The sequence below is a fragment of the Perissodus microlepis genome, chromosome 23 (assembly GCF_051167445.1).
Source record: "Perissodus microlepis isolate ML-2025 ecotype Zambia chromosome 23, ASM5116744v1, whole genome shotgun sequence".
Taxonomy (NCBI): domain Eukaryota; kingdom Metazoa; phylum Chordata; class Actinopteri; order Cichliformes; family Cichlidae; genus Perissodus; species Perissodus microlepis.
In genome coordinates this window covers 2,464,536-2,483,211 of record NC_140482.1, presented here as the reverse complement: position 1 = coordinate 2,483,211, position 18,676 = coordinate 2,464,536, and the positions used below count along the sequence as shown (strand labels likewise).

The 18,676-nt window shown below is 45.5% G+C and overlaps 2 protein-coding genes across 2 annotated transcripts; both read right to left on the bottom strand.

Moving 5' to 3' along the window:
• Nucleotides 1-1,467: 1,467 nt before the first annotated feature.
• On the bottom strand, nt 1,468-11,897 carry slc19a2 (solute carrier family 19 member 2). The gene is made up of 6 exons (XM_084920890.1): nt 10,698-11,897; nt 8,727-9,302; nt 8,383-8,629; nt 8,009-8,198; nt 7,452-7,593; nt 1,468-7,362 (listed from the first exon to the last, which is right to left on the bottom strand). Exons 1-6 carry the CDS (start codon nt 10,818-10,820, stop codon nt 7,159-7,161), a joined length of 1,482 nt encoding a protein of 493 aa, XP_084777016.1. The 5' UTR covers nt 10,821-11,897; the 3' UTR covers nt 1,468-7,158.
• A 103-nt stretch (nt 11,898-12,000) lies between these two features.
• atg3 (autophagy related 3) lies at nt 12,001-18,637 on the bottom strand. Its single transcript, XM_084920891.1, has 12 exons — nt 18,462-18,637; nt 18,273-18,314; nt 18,138-18,187; nt 16,269-16,339; nt 15,945-16,052; nt 15,699-15,751; nt 15,361-15,439; nt 15,254-15,288; nt 15,027-15,179; nt 14,714-14,841; nt 14,116-14,184; nt 12,001-13,592 (listed from the first exon to the last, which is right to left on the bottom strand). Exons 1-12 carry the CDS (start codon nt 18,531-18,533, stop codon nt 13,511-13,513), a joined length of 942 nt encoding a protein of 313 aa, XP_084777017.1. The 5' UTR covers nt 18,534-18,637; the 3' UTR covers nt 12,001-13,510.
• Between the last annotated feature and the right edge of the window lie 39 nt (nt 18,638-18,676).

The following is an 18,676-nucleotide window of genomic DNA, read 5'->3' as shown; positions in this document are numbered from 1 at the left end:
TCCATCATCAAATGTGAGATTTACAAGGAGGGAAAACAGTACACCTCTCTGAACAGTGTCTGGGAGGCTGTGGTTGCTGCTGCACGCAATGTTGATGGTGAACAGATCAAAACACTGACAGAATCCATGGATGGCAGGCTTTTGAGTGTCCTTGCAAAGAAAGGTGGCTATATTGGTCGCTGATTTGTTTTTGTTTTGTTTTTGAATGTCAGAAATGTATATTTGTGAATGTGGAGATGTTATATTGGTTTCACTGGTAAAAATAAATCATTGAAATGGGTATATATTTGTTTTTTGTTAAGTTGCCTAATAATTATGCACAGTAATAGTCACCTGCACACACAGATATCCCCCTAAAATAGCTCAAACTAAAAACAAACTAAAAACTACTTCCAAAAACATTCAGCTTTGATATTAATGAGTTTTTTGGGTTCATTGAGAACATGGTTGTTGTTCAATAATAACATTATTCCTCAAAAATACAACTTGCCTAATAATTCTGCACTCCCTGTGTGTGTGTGTGTGTGTGTGTGTGTGTGTGTGTGTGTGTGTATATATACACACACACACACACATATATATATATACACACACACACACACACACACACACACATATATATATATATATATATATATATATATATATGTGTGTGTGTGTGTGTGTGTGTATATATATATACACACACACACACACATATATACATGTGTATATATATATGTGTGTGTGTGTGTGTGTATGTGTATATATATATATATGTGTGTGTGTGTGTGTGTGTATATATATACACACACACACACACACACACATATATATATGTGTATATATATATATGTGTGTGTGTGTGTGTGTGTGTGTGTGTGTGTGTGTGTGTGTATGTGTACACACACACACACACACACACACACACACACACATATATATATGTATATATATCCTCAATGTTAAAACTACAATGTTACAATGTTACCTAGATCTGATTGGTAGCCAGTGTAGCGACTTTAAAACAAGAGTTATAGGAGCTCCTCTGTTTGAGCGACTCATATAACCCGTCTGTCCTGTTGAGCTGGAGCACCGTCTTCAGGCTTCCACCTGCCTAGACATAGTTCACTCGTTAAACAGGAACTTGGCAACTTAACTATCCTGCTGTTGTTGTTAAGTCAGGTGATTGGGCCAGCTTCCAGTGATGGAAAGACGAGCCTGTGTGAAGCCTGAACAAGCTGACAAGATCCCAACAACAACAAAAAGCCATCCATCCCAAACTTCAGGGACCCAATCCCAGCGGCCCGAGGCTGAGTCGTGTTCCAATGTACAAGGTAGATGTATTAAAAAAAATACATCTTTAGACATGTATGACATACAGAGAGGGTTTCACAGCATAACCAACCATGGACTTCTGCTGTTGTGTATGTCACTAGTATGGCTGTAGGCCCTTATTCTGAACACAAAGACTGGAAAAGAAATAAATAACAGTACAGTTAAAGTTTATTTTAGGCTGAACGTGAATCAGAGAAACACCAATAAAAGGCAAACACTTACAAAAGATGTTTGTTGTTATTATTGCATAGACCAGCTAAGAATCCCACGTGTCTTTGTGGGGGAGAAGCAGTCGAGTCGGACACCTTCAGTTTAGGCAGGCGAACGCACACATCACATGTAGACAAACACATTCATGAATCGTTGAGTGCACACTGATCACTTCATGTCAGATGTTGGAGGATCTCCAGCTTCTGTAACACTGACCGTCTCCATGGGAAAGTTAGAAACGGTCACAGGAAAAAGGCACAGTTCATCCAGACCAATGTTTCAAGTCACTCTGATTGGCTCCTCCGGTTTGCAGCCGTCTGTAATGTAGACGTGTTCTCTACTCGTCTGCATGACAGAGTAACTGCAATGTTTCAAATTATTTTATAGTTTAAAAATAAATAAATAAATAAATCCTTTATAATGTACATCCACATTTATACCCCCCCACCCACCAAAGCAGTGGAATGAATATTAATTTAAAGTGTGAGCTTGAGTTACAGCACACAGCTGCCTGTGGAAGCAGCAGTGTGCTCGTTTGCTTGCTGAATCCGCTCACAGCTACTGCAGACAGCCTTGGAAGAACAGTGTGTCACCCGGGCATTTATGTCTTACGTATTGATTTGCTCACGATTCATTTTGGTTGGTGCAACACAATTTAATGGCCACATTTAGACAAAGCTTTCTGCTGTTGGAGGACACTCTTCTTTCCTGTCAGTAACTCTCAGATCCAAGGCAGCAGTAATGTGTTTCAAAGCCTGGGCTGGTGGAAATCTATAGTCTGTGTGATGATTTCATTCAGTGGGTAAAAAGGCAGCCATCAGGTCAGCCAGCTCCTCTGTACTCAAACATCTCGTGTCAATCATCTGTATGAAGGCACACACACACACACACACACACACACACACACACACACACACACACACGTCTGGTATAATCAGTCACACTGATACTGATACAAAATAAATGCTCATCTCAAAAAAACAGTCCAAGTGCTGATGGATGATAGTGAAATATGCTCATTTTCTTTAAGTTTTCAATACATGTGTTTAGTTTAAATGTGAAGCAGATGGACAATGAAACATCTGATCTGCTGGATTCAAATGTTTACCTCCAGTCTCTGCTGAACTACTCTCTGCTCAATCACATATAGAAGCTCCACTCAGGGTGAACTAATCGATCAGCTGCTCGGACTGAACATTTAGTTTCTCCATCTCACTGCTCGTCAGCACACACGCACGCACGCACAGTTTGCTATCCTCGTGGGGACATCCCATTGACATAATGCTTTTCCTAGCTGTATAGCCTAACCCTTTACACTGGTATCATTAAATTAAATTACAAGACTACTTTGAAGACGATGACTTTCGTAGGGAGCCCCTTGTCTTACCATCGGTTTGGGAGCTGGAGTGGGAAGCGCTGAGTGACCCGCTCAAGGGATTAATAAAGACAGACATTCGTGTTTTTCACTCGTTTCGGCCGCCTGTGGGAAGGGAAGTTAGCCTTACGGTGGCGGAAGAACATGCGCTTAGGGAATTGAGGGGTAACAAGTAGATCGTGATTAAGCCGGCGGAAAAGGCTCTAAAATTGTAATTAATACAATAAGCAGCAGTACAGGTTGGAAGCTCAAAGGCAATCGGGGAAATAAAAATATTACAAACGCATCCCAAATTCAATCCAATCTGAGGTGCAGTTGGAAAACAGTGTGGGATTATAATATTATCTTATGCCATGTTATACCCCTAATTAAGATTGTGAAATTATTATGTAGTTTTAGTTTGCATTATTCTCCTGAATTAGAAGAAGGTGATAACTATTACAGTTATTAGACTGATTTGTATCACATTAGACTGCTGATTCAGTGTGAATGAATGATATTGTTTATGATGCATTATACTGCTGAGTCATAAGAAATCCTGTTTTCAGAGTCAGGACCTTGCTGTTCTGATAGCAGAGGAGACAGAGCACATTCCACGGGAGCTTCACTCCCACTGTTGTTGAAGGCAGACAAAATAGGGAGCCAAGGCCATAAGTCAGGCTCGCTAGGAGTTAGAAAGAATGTGAATGTTTGGGTTTTTACGACTAGGTGGGGGCCACTAGAGGCTAGAAGAGTTTGAGTCACCCTTCACCAGTTTGAGATTTGCTGTGACCCTCTTCATGCATGTCTCCCCATCCGGATGGTTCGTGCTCTTAAAGTGTTGAATTGTATGGAGTAAAGGATTGTTGATTGAGCATTTATACACCGAGTATTGTCCTTCCTTCAGCCCAAAGACCAAAAGCAAAATGAACTGAAGGCCTATGAGAAAAACATTACTCTGAGTGCTCCATGTGAGACTGAAAATAAACACTAAGAGAGCCCTGAACAGACTTGTTGAATGTCACCCCAAATAAATAAATAAATAAATAAAGGTTAAAGGTTAGCATAAGTGATAGAAAGTAAACACAGGCTTTCTCCATGGAAACTGCATGGCAGCATGGGATTGACAAATACGGTTATGAATTAGGGCTGCCACAAACGATTATTTTGATAGTCGACTAGTCACCGATTATTTTTGCGATTAGTCGACTAATCAGATCATCATCCATTGGACATAAAACGTACAGCTTATTGCACCAGCAGCATCTGCTCTTATATAACTATCATTAGCTTACAGCTTTAAGTGTTTAAGGTATGTGCTAACTAAAAATAAAGACAAGATGATAGTTTATTAAATTTTAATGACATTTGCAGATTGTTTCGGTGAAGTTTAATAAACTCCTTGCTATCTAAAATATAACAGGACACCGGAGTAAATTCTCGAGCATCTCACACTTCTGATAATCAGCTGTCTGCCTGACGTTTATTCAGCTGTGTAAAAACTATAACTTTAATCTCAGCCAAACCGATTTACTCAGGAACAAATAAAATACTGAAAAAAGCCAAACAATAACATTTTTAAGTTATCTAAGTGACTTATATATGTTTAACCTGAGTAGCGAAAGACGGCGGTGGGTTTGAAGCCGGGAGTCCGGTGTTCTCACGGCTCTAGTGAGCCTTGCCCCCGGCGAGCTATCGAGCTAGTGGGTAACAGACGTCTCCGAAAACGTCGGAGTGCTTTTGAAAATATGTGGTGTCTTGATAAACTGAGCAGATATTTGAGGTTTACACAGCTACATTCTCGCCTGAAAATATGTTAAACGTTTATTTTGTGACCCAGAAAGAATAATAAGAGTAATATTAAAACTAACTAGCTGCCGCCATTGTTGACAACTGAGCTGGGCCGCGCTATGAATTCTGGGACAGAGCTACTTCTTCTTCGGGGTTTAACGGCAGCTGGCATCCTTGTACATGCAGTGCTGCCATCTTCTGTTTCAGTCCGTTATTACACTCTTAAATCCTGCTACTTATTCCTGCGTCTTTCGGGATCTTACAAAGCTTCAAACGATGCGTCGACGATTTTGATAGTCGACGTAATCGTGACTAGTCGACTAATCGTGGCAGCCCTATTATGAATACTAATCATATGTTGCAATTTCTGATGATTTACTAGCTGCATGGTCTTAAAATTGTATACTGATATGAAAAAGTCAAATTGAAACTATAAAAATGATCCCCTGGAGGCTGAATCCCCTCCAGAGTGGTGTTGGGAGACCTGACTTTCAAGGAGAAAATAGAAAAATAAAGGTAGAATATAAGCGGGTGAGATTTGACTGTTTGTTGTAGCAGACTTTGATTAGAGACCACAGCAGGTCTTATATGGGGGGGGGGGGGAAGAAAAAAAAAAAAAAAAAAAAAAAAATGGGGGTGATGGAAAATATCAGCAATATATAAGAATGGCATTCATAAGAAACAACGAAGAAGAAGAGGAGCATGTTAACAGGAGGAAGAAGAACCGGTGGGAATCAGGATGCTGCAGCCGATCCCTAGGACGGTGCGCCTACGTTTTAAGGAAAAACTGAGTCATAACTAAATAACCAACCATAACCGAACTGTAACACTCACACTAAAACCACATTTTGTGAAAAATGCCCTCAAACTTGTGGGGATTTTGGTCCCTATAAGGGCTGTTGGTTCACACACACACACACACACACACACACACACACACACACACACACACACACACACACGGTCTTTGACATGTCTCGTCAACAAAATCAGCAGGTTCTGACCTTTTCACAGGCTTCCAAACATCCCTCAGATCTTAGTATGCAGGTGAACATTGATTCTGATGATAGTTTAGTTGCACTGTGTGGACATGTCAGTGACGTGTGCAGTTACCAGAAGAAACACAAACACATTTAATACTTGCTCTGCAGCACAGAGGGAGAAGGACTAATAACGTACCATTGCTACTGATTGTTCAGCAGTTTATATCAAGTCTAAGGAGCAGCCTGTGTGCGTATTGTACATTTATAGGAACAAACATCAGCAAAGATGGTCTATTAAAGCCAGACTGGCTAACATGGCTAACTTCTTTGATGGTCAACCCACCAAAGAAGAACGCATCTCACAGGTATAAATGTACCTATTTCGATATGCTCGTATAGATATTTCACACCTCATCAGCTGTGTGTCTGCTTGTCAGAGCTCTTCAATAATAAGTCATTGTGCGAGGTGAGTGCAGGCAGTCTGACATCTACCTTCTACTTACAGTCTACTCTGGCACATAAAAAAGCGAGTGGACATTACTGAGCTCAGCCTGTGGATCCACACGCCTGCGTGTGAGGCTCTAATCGCTGTGGTGTGTCCTGGAGTCTAAGGAGCTTGGAAAGAAAAGCGTCTGGACTTCTTTGAGTTGCTGGAAGACGTTTCACCTCTCATCTGAGAAGCTTCTTCAGCGAGGGAGGATAAGAAGGACAGACGGAGCAACATTGTCATCCCCTATGTAGCCGGTGTATCAGAGAAACTCAGGAGAGTTTTCTCCAAGCAGGACATCCCGATGTACTTCAGACCCAGCAACACACTCAGACAAACTGGTTCATCACAAAGACAAAACTCCAAAACACAGACTTAACAATGTGGTGTTTGCTGTACAGTGCAGCGAGGAATGCCCAGACCTCTACAGAGAGACCAAACAGCCACTTCACAAGCGCATGGCACAACATAGAAGAGCCACCTCCACAGGACAAGACTCAGCAGTCCATCTGCATCTAAAGGTCAAAGGTCACTCTTTCGAGGATGCCAATGTTCACATTTTGGACAGAGAGGACAGATGGTTTGAAAGAGGAGTGAAAGAAGCATCTATGTCCACTGTGAGCGACCATCTTTGAACAGAGGCGGGGTTTACGACACCAACTGTCTGCCACCTATAATCCAGTTTTGAGATCCTCCCCAGACGCCTTAACGCCCACTCACATCCTGGGCCATCTGACCTCAGGAAATCACATGATAAGGTGGGGCCAGGTTACACAATGAGCTCACCTGAAACCCTGGCTGATTGGGACCCACACCCAGTTTCACACCTTGGCTCATGTGATTAGAGGATCATCAGGGGGTCCTTTTGTCCCTCTGTGGGGGGAAACTCCCACTAGGTTTAAATCTGGGACTCTCCACCATTTGACCTTAGAACTGAAGAAGCTTCTCGGATGAGAGGTGAAACGTCTTTAAGCAACTTAAAGAAGTCCAGACGCTTTCTTTGCAAGCTCCTTAGACTACGATGACCTGGATGACTGAGAACCTTCACAAACATATGTCCTGGAGTCTGTGGCACCGATCGGCGGAGAGTCCGTCTCCGATTGCGCTCGGCTGCCGGGCAGAGCCTTCTGCTCCGAGTGCCGCCTGGAGGCCAGTTTATAAAGCCCAGCAAAGAGGAAGATCGCAGAAATGACAGCAAAGTAGGCACCGTAGATGAAGAACTAAGGAAGGAAACAAAGAAGTTATCACATCTACATTGTGGAAGCTAAATAAGCACAACACAAGTTCTACATTTGTTATATTTCCTCACCTGAGTGAAGACTTTAAGGCCCAGGACAGAGGAGTCCACCACCACCAGCGTGAGCAGAGACTGCAGCAGCAGAGCCACAAAGGTGTTCACTCCAAACACCAGCGCATACCGCTGCATGTTCAGGCTGGCCGCAACCTGATACCTGAGGGAGACAGATGAGTTTGAACGTAGCACAGGTGACGTGAACAGATAAGCAGTCACAGCGTGTGAGCAGTAACAGGAAGTCAGATGGAGAACAGAGTCTCCTCGTGTTTGCACACATGCACTTCTACACTTCAGCAGTGTTCCCACGCATTCAGCTCAATGTGCTCCTTATTTTAAAAAAAACAATCTTCTAATGTCCTGTTAATCCCTCACATGGATTCAATTTCTGCTTTTAAATTTCCTGTAAGCTGTGCCAGAACTGCTTCATGGAATAACACTAATGTTTGCATTTCTGCCTGAAATGAGCCATGGAAGTGCTGCTGTCCCGGCCTGGTTTGACTTCTGGATCATCGTCACGCGTGCACTGGACGTCGATACAGCATCTCATATGTGGCTGGTGATTGGGTACTCACGTGGCCACAGTGATGAGCAGCATGTAAGTGGTTCTAAAGAGAATGGAGAAGCTGTATGACAGCCAGATGTTTTCCGTGTTCATGACAAACACACACACAGCCATGAGCAGGGAGAGCACACACAGAGCCAACTCCCCCCACAGAGCCCAGGTCACAGGCAGGCAGCCCACCAGCAGCGCCGCCAGAGCCCCTGTCGACGAGAGGAACACAGAGCTGCTGTCAAACGTCACAGTCACGCTGGGAGAGTGCGCTCACAGCTTTACACAGTCTGCTGTGACCGGCCACATACTGAAGGTAACAAATGCAACCTCCACTTTAGTATCATCGTTTAAATATATTTCAATGAGGAACAGCAGCAACCAGAGCAGCCTCACCGAGGAGCGTGGACAGGGTCTCTACATAGCCGTTGTAGATGATGTTTTCCTTGGATGGAAGAATGTGCTCCCACAGCGGCTGAGAATAGTTGATGATCTGGAAGTAGCCACAGGTGGCCAGAGCCCACCACAGCGACCAGGCCAGCAGGGTGCGACACCTGTAGCACTGCACAAAGTCATCAAACAGCATCCGCAGGACCGCCACGAGCCCCCTGCTGCCACTTCCTGCCTCAGAGGACCTGGATGCCTGCACAGACAAATGCAGACGTGTGACCTCTTCACACAATCGTACAAACTCAGAATCTCTCATCACAGCCGTGGCCAGATACAGCAGCTTCACTCACCCTGGAGATATCCGGCCTGTTCAGCGGCACCCTGCTGTCCGAATCCTCCGCCTTCTCCATCCTGGTGGCGGTTCTGCTGCAGCTGCTGCTGCTGCGGGGCCTAGCCTCCTCTGCTCCTGCACGCCTGTGGAAGAACAAGCTCCTCTTGGGCATGGGGAGAAAGCAGGGCACCAGAAAAGCCACAGAGGCTGACGCCAGTGTAATGATGACGAGGTAGACCATGTCAACTTCGGCCACGGATACCAGCAACTGACCGGTCAAAGATCCAGCCGCTGATCCGAACAAAGTCACGCTGCGGCAGTAAGCAGTCACTCTCTGGTAGTGCTCCGGCTCCACCACGCTGTAGATGTAGGAATAGTAGGCCACCTCTGAAGCTGTGGACAGACCGAAGAAAAACTCCACCAGCTGCATGGCCAGCATGCCCTGTGCCCTCCACAGCATGACATAGGTGACCACTAAGCTGCTGGCCTGGAGCACCAACACCGGCTTATAACAGAGGAAGTCAGTGGCCAGGAAGATGGGGAACAGCAGGAACAGATAGGAATACGTCCATACTGGAAAGATTTCATTGACAACCTGCAGACAGAAACAGTCACCGCATGGATTAGAGCTCCTTTCACTTTCCTTTGTATCAATAAATGACAAGGATGCTGTGCATTTGAAACCTGTCAGTGATCTTGCTGATCCAGAGCAGAACATGCTGATCTCAGGATGAATACTGTGCAGCTATCCTGCTCAGCACCATACGGACGTGTGGCTCTGTTTTGTGAACATTAAACCTAACGTTAACGTTTTAGTTGAGGAATTACAGAGAGGTAAACTTACCTTGCAGAAACAAAAAAGTCTGCTCACTAATCGGCGTTATTTAAATAGCTAAGCCAGGCTCGGGGTACGACACGGTCGTCCCAGCCTTTGGACAGCGCAACAGTGGGCACATCCAAGCAGATTCAAGGTTTACTTTCTGAAGGCCTGCTGAAAGCCTCAGCATTGTACAAGTAATTATTTAAGGATTAGCCAGAAATTCTGGTCATTTTTCAGGGAGATTACTCCGTCTACAGCGAGAGTCTCTGGGATTACTGCTCCAACACTGAGTCTTTCCTGCCTGACGCTGTACACTGCGGCACAATGCAACATCCCTGCGACAGCACCATACGACTGGTATTTTGTAATAACTGTCATACTGCAAATGCAACAGTTCTTACAAAAACCAAACTGTGACACATAAACCACACGTACATGCAATAAAACCAAGTATTTTCACTTTAATCTGACACCAGGACACGGTAAACTTTCAGAATCAGTCTCCCAGGACCCAAAAAACCTTCAAAACAATGCTAAAAGTAAGTAGTTTCTTATTATTTAAAGGTCCAGTTGCTGCCAACAACCAGCCCAGGCTCTCTCTTGCTGGGCTGACCCCAGCTCCACTATCTAGGACTTCAGCAGGAGCCAGCGGTCTTTGTTCTGCTCTCCAGGACATTTGATGTGATCCTGATATTTGATGATGGAGTCAGAGTGTGTCTAACAGCGGGATGAAGCAGCTACGTGACTCCATCCTTCAGACTGAGACAAACAAGCAGGCTGAGCAGCTGATTAAAAGCATGTTACATCACATGTCTTGACCCCCATGCCAGCAGCCCCCGCACGCAGACTGGGGTGAGCTGGTCTGGGACGCCCTTTGTCAGAGCGCCATCTGTATCTCTGCTGCTTTAATAAACTTTAGTTTCTGCTTTGCTGATCTTTGCTGTTTATCAGCCAAATGATACTAAATGACGGAATCCTGATTAAAGCGGGTTGCTGTGTGAGGAAGTTTTGGGGGTCCTCTGCGCGTGCCCGGCACCGCCTGTCCACAGCTTAGCTCCAACTTACTTCACGTGAACACTAACAGAGTGTAAACGCACGCTGATGTTACAGTGTGACGACACAACTAAGATGCGACTCAAAGTCGCTGTTGCTAACACCGAGCTAGCTCACCTGAGTCTCCGTCAGGTTCTTGTCTGGTCCCATCAGGTAGGCGGTGAAGAAGGGCTCGCACGGCCGCAGGCTGGTAAAGAAGCCGTAGACACAGAGCAGCACAGTGGGGAAAAACACCGACATGTCTGAAGCAGCATGACCTACGCCGGTCCTACTTCTACTTGTTCTTCTTCTTCTTCTATCTTTTTATGGCGGTGCCAAACAACTTCAGGTACATTACCGCCACCTTCTGGACTGGAGTGTGAATCTGAACGCTGCGTTTATATGGACAGCTACTGCCCCCTGCCGGCCTGAAACAGGCTTTTCACACAGCTGTGTGACGAACGTTAAAGATGCAGGTCAAACTCGGAAAATCAGAATATCATTTATTTCAGCAATCCAACTTAAAAGGCCGAACTTATCTATGATATGAGACTCATTACATGCAAAGTGAGATATTTCAAGCCTTTATTTGTTATCATTTTGATGATTATGGCTTAAAGATTATGAAAAGCCCAAATTCAAAAGCTCAGAAAATTAGAATATGGTGAAAAGGTTCAATATTGTAGGCTTAAAGTGTCATTCTTTAATCAGCCAATTAATCCATAACACCTGCAAAGAGTTGCTGAACCTTTAAATGGTCTCTCGGTCTGGTTCAGTAGGAATCACAATCATGACTGCTGACAGTTCTGCAGAAAACCATCATTGGCACGCTCCATATGGTGGGAAAGCCTCAAAAGGTCAGCTCAAAAGAAGTTGGGTGTTCCCAAAGCGCTGTACAAAGCACACTAATAGAAAGCTGTGTGGAAGAAAAACTTCCACTGAAAAGAGAAAGATGAGAGACATGAGACCGAACAATGCCTAACACCTCAGCAGTGCCACAGGCTGCACTGACGCAGTACTGAGTACATATGCAGGATTAGACTTTCCAGAGGTCTGACATTTCTCTATTTAAGATCCTTGTTTTATTGATCTCATGTAATATTCTAACTATGACTTCACCACAGTGAGGCGCAGATGGGCCAGTGATGTAAAATCTTAGATGCTAGACAGTTAGCAGATGCTGCTATGGCAACAAAGGAGTGGCTTAAGCACGTTGAGGTCATGCAGAGAGCAAACGTACAAGCTGTAGGGAGGGAACGCCATCAGCTGTTAGGCCTCAGAACTATGACCAGGACGCTTTATGCTGGCTTTTCCTTCACCTGTAACCTTGCCCCCTGCAGCATAACGTATATCATGAAGGAACATTTTTAGGTTTGAGATGTTTTACTTGAAGACCCCCACCGCCCCTCCACAGCACCAATAAATACATCCATAAACAGCATTTTGCTTGCAATATTTGGGAAACTCTTTATTGATAAATGTACATCTTTCTGAAACGGTGAAGCCTCACCACCAAGCAACTTAAATTAGAAGACTGGACCAACAGGCACAGATACAAAGAGAATATTTGATCAACCAACACACGAGGAAAGCAAACTGTGGATTACTGAAGCAGATGCTTTGTATGGATGAGTGCTGCCATTGTAATGAGCCAAACATGACAGGTTATAGGAAACATGGACTTGTAGTTAAACTGCGTCAGTGAGGCTGCTCTGCAGAGGTCACAGCAAACCTATGGAAACTTCTTCAAAGGTCAGTAATACATTAGACACAGAGTTACATCTGACAACAAATCCTCTGAAGCATCAATTAGAAACCTGCTCACAACTGAAGACAGACACAGAAGCCAAGCCCCAGAAACGGGATCAGCACATTCACAACAAACTGAGGTTCAGCCTCGATTCCCGCAGAGAGCGTTGGGATGGAAGCGAGGACAGCTGACGGGAAACATCCGTGCTCTACGAGCTTCCCTCGACTCCGCCGTCGGCCCAGTCGAGATAAGGCTGCTTTATTATTTGTAGCCATCCAGAAGTTGTTGGGATCCTGCTTCAGTTTTCCTGTTTCTCAGCACCCACTGAGCTGAGACCGATGTGGGCAGACATGAGCACGAGTGGATGCAGCCGAAGCTGCTAAACACAGAGTTTTTTCCACAGGACTGGTGGAGCCAGAGAGCAGAGCAGAGTGAATACTGGACTGATGGAATCGTCTACCACAAACTCACACCAAGAAGCAGTGATTTCAAGCTTGAATGTGACAGTTTTAAGTTCCTAACTGTAGGATCGCCTCCATGATGAAGTGGAGGATTCGTTTTGTTTCTCTAAGGTAGGGGCTAAGCAGCGCAGCGCTGTGGGAGCAGCAGCAAACCTGATATTACACGAACACATGAATGACTGTCAGACTGGGAACTAAAGCAGCACACATCAATCCTTCCTTACAGCAGGACATTGCTGAGCTTCTGTTTAAACACTCCTAATTACACTAACCATCAATAAGCTTCACTGTCCCACTGAGAGACATTACAGGTGCAGTCCAACTCTTGGGTGATGAGGACCTTGGTTACCGAGGGTTAGACGACTAGTCCGACACAGATTCTCACCTCTGATGTGTTTAGCCAGCTTATCACAGACAGAACTACACACAATAAACAATGTATCTGAATTTATGCAACAGACCAGGATAGGTGTGCCGTTTGCAAGATAGCATCCTACCTCTGTGCTGCATACACACAGATCAAACTGATGCTGATCGAGTTTCTCTGGGTTCAGCAGAAAACAAGCACGTGTCCTAATACGTCAGCCCGTTCTTTTAAGAGACAGCGTTTCATATCCTTGACGCTTCCACACAAAGCATCTTAGAGTAACACAAACATTCAGCAGACCAGTTGTATTGAGAGCGGAGCGGAGACCATCTCTGGTATTTCCCGTGTGCACGTGGTGTTGCAGCAGAGGCACCTACATGGTAAAATGTCTCGTGTAGTCGTATTCTATCGTGGGAATGACGGCCTGCACAAACTTGAGGAAAATCAGAAGATACCTGAAAGCATCAGTTAAGGAAACAGAGGTGGGGTAGAGTGACCACCTGCCTGACCACGAACACTCGCTGCCTTCCAGCCGCCGAGTGCTGCTCTTCCTGCCTGGCTGCAGCCGGCTCCTATAAAATATCGAAGTGCTGATACATCAATGAGCTGTTGGTGTACAGAGGTCTGTAGGTAAAAACATCCATCTCTGCTGCTTATCCTGGTAAGCCTGGCACCTCCTCAGGCAGCTTCCTGGCTGGTCTGGAGAGATGCTGTTAGGAGCCAGCAGAGCGATACAGGCTCCCTGTGCTCTGTCTGCCCTTTGGCTCTGCTGCTGACCGGAGCTTCCCCTGCTGGGTGCTGCCGTAGCGCCCACACCTCCAACAGCTCTGACACTTTCCTTTGGCAACTACTTACTTTTGCAAATAGCCGAAAATACACAACATGCACAAATTCAAAGAACAAAAGTTAAGCTTCTCAATGGAGCCACTTTCCTTTCATTGCGTCGCTGTGGTGACGCGTGACATCGTCAAAGGATACATATGCACTCCCAGCTCTCCTCCTCCTTCTGCCACAGTCTCAATGATCTTTTTCATCACTTCAGCATGCCTGAAAGCAAAGGTCACATGAGTTCAAAGGTTAAAGGTTCTTGTCAAAATGTTTGTGACACAGACATCCTTAAACAAACACGACCACGGGCTCCTTTATCTCAGCGGAGACGCAGAAGAATGCCACTCGATACCAGCACCAGCTGACTCGCTATTAACGGTCATGTGATCACTCAGTACTGTTGCAGGGGCTCTGCCTCACAATAACACATCTGTTGTTGGTATAGAAATCAAGTTGAATTGAACACTGAGAAGTGAGTTGAACGTGTGAAACAGGTTTTGGGCTGGATCAGCAGCTTCTAGTGAAAACAGGAAGTTAGTGTGTAACAACGTTTGGCTTCTTAGAGCGCAGTGAAAAAGTCTACAGTGCAAATCAGCATCACTGAACCCATCACACGGTGTCATCCATCTTTTCCTGATTCATTCAGCACAATAAGCCTCGACACCAACAACATCCACTCTGACATCACAGCTGCAGCTATGTGGTGGATCTCCTCCATCTTTCAATGCGACAAACGAAACCCTCTCACCTGCAGGGGTGAACCGAGCACATGGCAGGTGGAGGAAGGTGGGGGTGGTTCTCGATGGTGACCGTCTTCTTCACGTGGTCCTGACTGATGTCCTCGTACATCTGCTCTACAGTGAGCGGCTGCCTGTCCTGGGAGACAAAGCAACAAAGCTGGTCTCATTTTTGGTTGCGCTCCTTCTCAACGCCAACAAGCAGCAGCAGACTGCAGCTGTGAGCACAACAATGTTCACGCTCGGAGTTTTCCGACTGCTACAAAGTCATACGACTGCTTATCTCTATCACAGTTTCCCCACCACGAAGAATAAAGTGCATACTTCATCATATCCAAAGAGCCAGAGTCGAGGGGTCTGGTAGTATTTATCGTATGTGATGTACAGGTCATATGTTCTTGTCTGAAGAATGGCGTCTTCGCTCCCAGGTTCTGCTTTGGTTTTAGTTTCTGCTATTTTGCTGGTGTCCAGGGTTGCCTAGAGACAGAAAACAAGAGTCAGGCCGGAGTCGGGCGGATGATGGCCGAGGTCAGACAGCGCTGCGAGCGTACCTCGTCTGTTTCCAACAGCCCGCTTTCTTCATATTCTGAAAAGACAGCAGAGTGTGAGGGCCGATCTGGGAGCACATCCAAAACCACAGAAAGACACTGATCAATACCTTCCATATCTGCCGCTTCTCCGTCTTCATCATCCTCATCATCACAGCATGCTGCAGACGGGGCATTCATATTCTTATCCTAGAAGAGTTCAGATTAAAAGCACAGATATGTAGCTGCACAATCAGACACTGGAGATGCAATCGATGGCATCGAGGCTTTTGTGATGGTCCACCAATCGCAAGGAGCGAAACTGAGCAAACGAACCGTTTCATTCAAATCTGAGCAGTAATCTGGGAGGAAACATCCCTCCGTCACGTACGCCCTCGGTCCTTCAGCCGAGGGATCAAACTATTAGAGCGGTGGATGATTTTACATTCATATTAATTAGAAATCAAACCTTGTTGTTGTCCAGTGAGATTTCCTGTACAGCATCTGTGACTCCTAACACACCTGCACAGACACATTCAGGGGATCTTTACTGACACCTGCACAGTCATCAGGAAATACTCGGCACACATCTGATATCACGGTCACGTCATCAGAATGAGATTGATCACCGCGTGATCTTATGTGAAGCATGTAACCCACTCCGGTATGTGACAGTGAACCATGATGAACAGTTAGCTGTGTGTGGGTATCACACCTGTGTTGTGGTAGGTGTCCACCCAGCCCCCGTCTCCATCGTCCTCCTCGATGATGGCTTCCAGCTCATCTGAATACTCCATCTGCTTACAGCGCTTGTAACAGGGCACTGCACACACACACACGCACACACACACAGCAATGACACTTTGAAACACACAGAATTATTTGTTCACATTATCATCTTTAAAAACTTCAGTCCTGTCCTGAACTTTAAGGCACTTGAGGTTCAGTCTGACTTGTGTCACTAAACACTGAAGCAGTTTTTAAGAATGAAGCAGTGAGTCAGACTTGCTGACTGAAATTCCTGAAGTCTGCCTCTCACCATTGCGTGTCAGGAGAAACTGTTTGTCCTGTGGCAAATATGGCTTCACCTTTGCTTCTTCTCCAGTGGCCCTGATGGGAGAGAAAAACAGATCATTTACTGCTGTTTTAGCCCGGCTCAGGTCCTGAGACCTCCACCCTGGTTACAAACCACAGTTTATTACAGTTGTTTTCATCTTTCTGACAGTAAAGAACATGGACTGAGCTTCTGGCTTGGAAAAATGAAGTCTAACGAGGTCCTTCAGTCTAAAGAGCACTAGATGTGGACAGCTGTGGACAGCTGTGGCTTTGGCTCTTGTGTGAAACGGCTTTGTGTCCTCAGTTTGGGTCTAAGTCGTGGTGATGCTGCATTTCACAATGGAAGATTATCTGTGGCATGAACTCACATTAACTAACAAGCTGTCAATCACAAGCCATTATCACTGACAGTTAACCGATATAGCAAATGTGGAAACATCAACTTCATGGCTTCAAATCAAGCCTCCAACAGGTGAGGTCACAGTAACTACATCCAGCTTTTATATTTGTCCTGCATTCGACATGCAAAACATAAAAAACTACCTTTGTTCTGTGGCAGCAGCTTTCAGTGTGTGATAATGTGCCACAATGACACAAGCTGGGTTTCTCCGTGTTGCATCACACCAGCTTCTTCCATTATGCTGTGAAATCCAAGAAGTAAAAACGAGAAACGCGCTCGGACACATTCAACACTCATACAAGCTCTGAGAGGCCACATCCTCATTTTCCACACAAACGTCCCTGTGAAAGCTGTCAGCACAGGCAACATTAATCATCACAACTGTCCATGAGAAAGACCTCACCCACGCTGCAGCAGGACGGACAATGTTGGCGACACAGTGGTGCAGCGGTAACACTGCTGCCTCCCATCAAGAAGCTCTGGGTTTGAACCTGCCAGCTGGTGGCTAATAAAGACCGAGTCAGAGAGGCGGAACAACATTTCATCAGCAGAGTAAGTCCACAGATGATCAACACTTTGTGACTAAAGCAAAGGGGCAGAAAGCTCTGTCATTACTACTGAAGACGAGGACTGCAGCCAAACTGCAGAACCGTAAACAAGGTTATGACAGCGCCCCCCATCAGAGCAGCACCTGGGTTTCATTGTCTTAGTGGAGGGTGGGGGTGACGTTGCACTGTGTGGTGCAATCTCACAGTTTCAGCTCCACTCTGTGCATAGAAAACTTGTTTGGACAGATTGATAAAGACTGCTGACTCTTCGCTCTTTGAAAACTGCTCGATGGACTGCATGGGACCCGTGTACCACACGGTTTCCAGGAGCTCTAACAATCGAACCCGCACATGTAAGGATATCGCACATACGTGTTCTTTGTATGATCTTTCCCTCAAGTTAGATGCTTGTACCCTTTAATGTACGCTGATGGTTTGGTCATTTTGTCCCCCTACAGTGCTGGTTTGCAGCAGTTACTTGGAGTTTGTGTTAGTTATGGTGCCCAGTATGATATTTCCTTTAACCCTTTGTGGTGATGATGATGTGAAGCATGTAAGCATGAGCACAGATGATGGTAAAGCGGCCCCTTTTCAAGCTCTTTGTATATACGGCTCATTTGTGGTGTTACTACAGTAAAAAAAATTTAAAAAAAATAAAAAAAAGTGCAGGTGGCGTTTTTTACATTTTCCATCTGCAAGTCAAACGTTTGTCACAGGAACGATATGTATAAATGTGCCGTTTGAATGAGTGGAGAAACTGAGCTTTGACAGTTGGAACACATGGAGACACAAGCTTCCAGAAACACGGGATCAAGCGTCTGTATATTTTGCGATAGTTTCGACTTTCGTGTTTCTTTTTTAATGACACGGACTCATCGTGTTTGACATGAATTAAGCCTCTCACCATTTCCATGTGGGGCAGTGATGAACCAGGTGATCTCCAGCTGCTACAAACTGAAAGACAGACAGAGGAGCGGACAGGTGAGGCCCTGAGCAGAGCCGCGGGAGGAACAGTGTATGCGGCTGAGGCGGTTCTCACCTCCTCCGGTGTGAGGACTCCCGTCTCTTTGAATCTCGATTCCTGTCATTAACAACAAAGCGAAAGCTGTTAGTGCTCCGCTTCACTTCCGGTGAAGCAGCTGCGTGTCAAACATTTCACACCGAGAGCACAAACGAAGCCCCGATGTCCGAGCGGCTACAGCTACCAACAGCTAGCTGCCGCGCTTACCTTTAATACCGGGGTGAATAACTCGGCCACCCCGAGGGCCGTGCCCTTCACCGTGTTGATCACGTTCTGCATATCGGAGAATCCTCTGGGATCTGAACCTTCCTGTCAGAGCTCCGACTATTTTGGCATAGCTGTTGACACTGCCAGCTACACCAAGTCACATGAGTTGCCTATAAACTTCCGCTATACAACTCTCGCGAGAAGTGTGAGAGTGG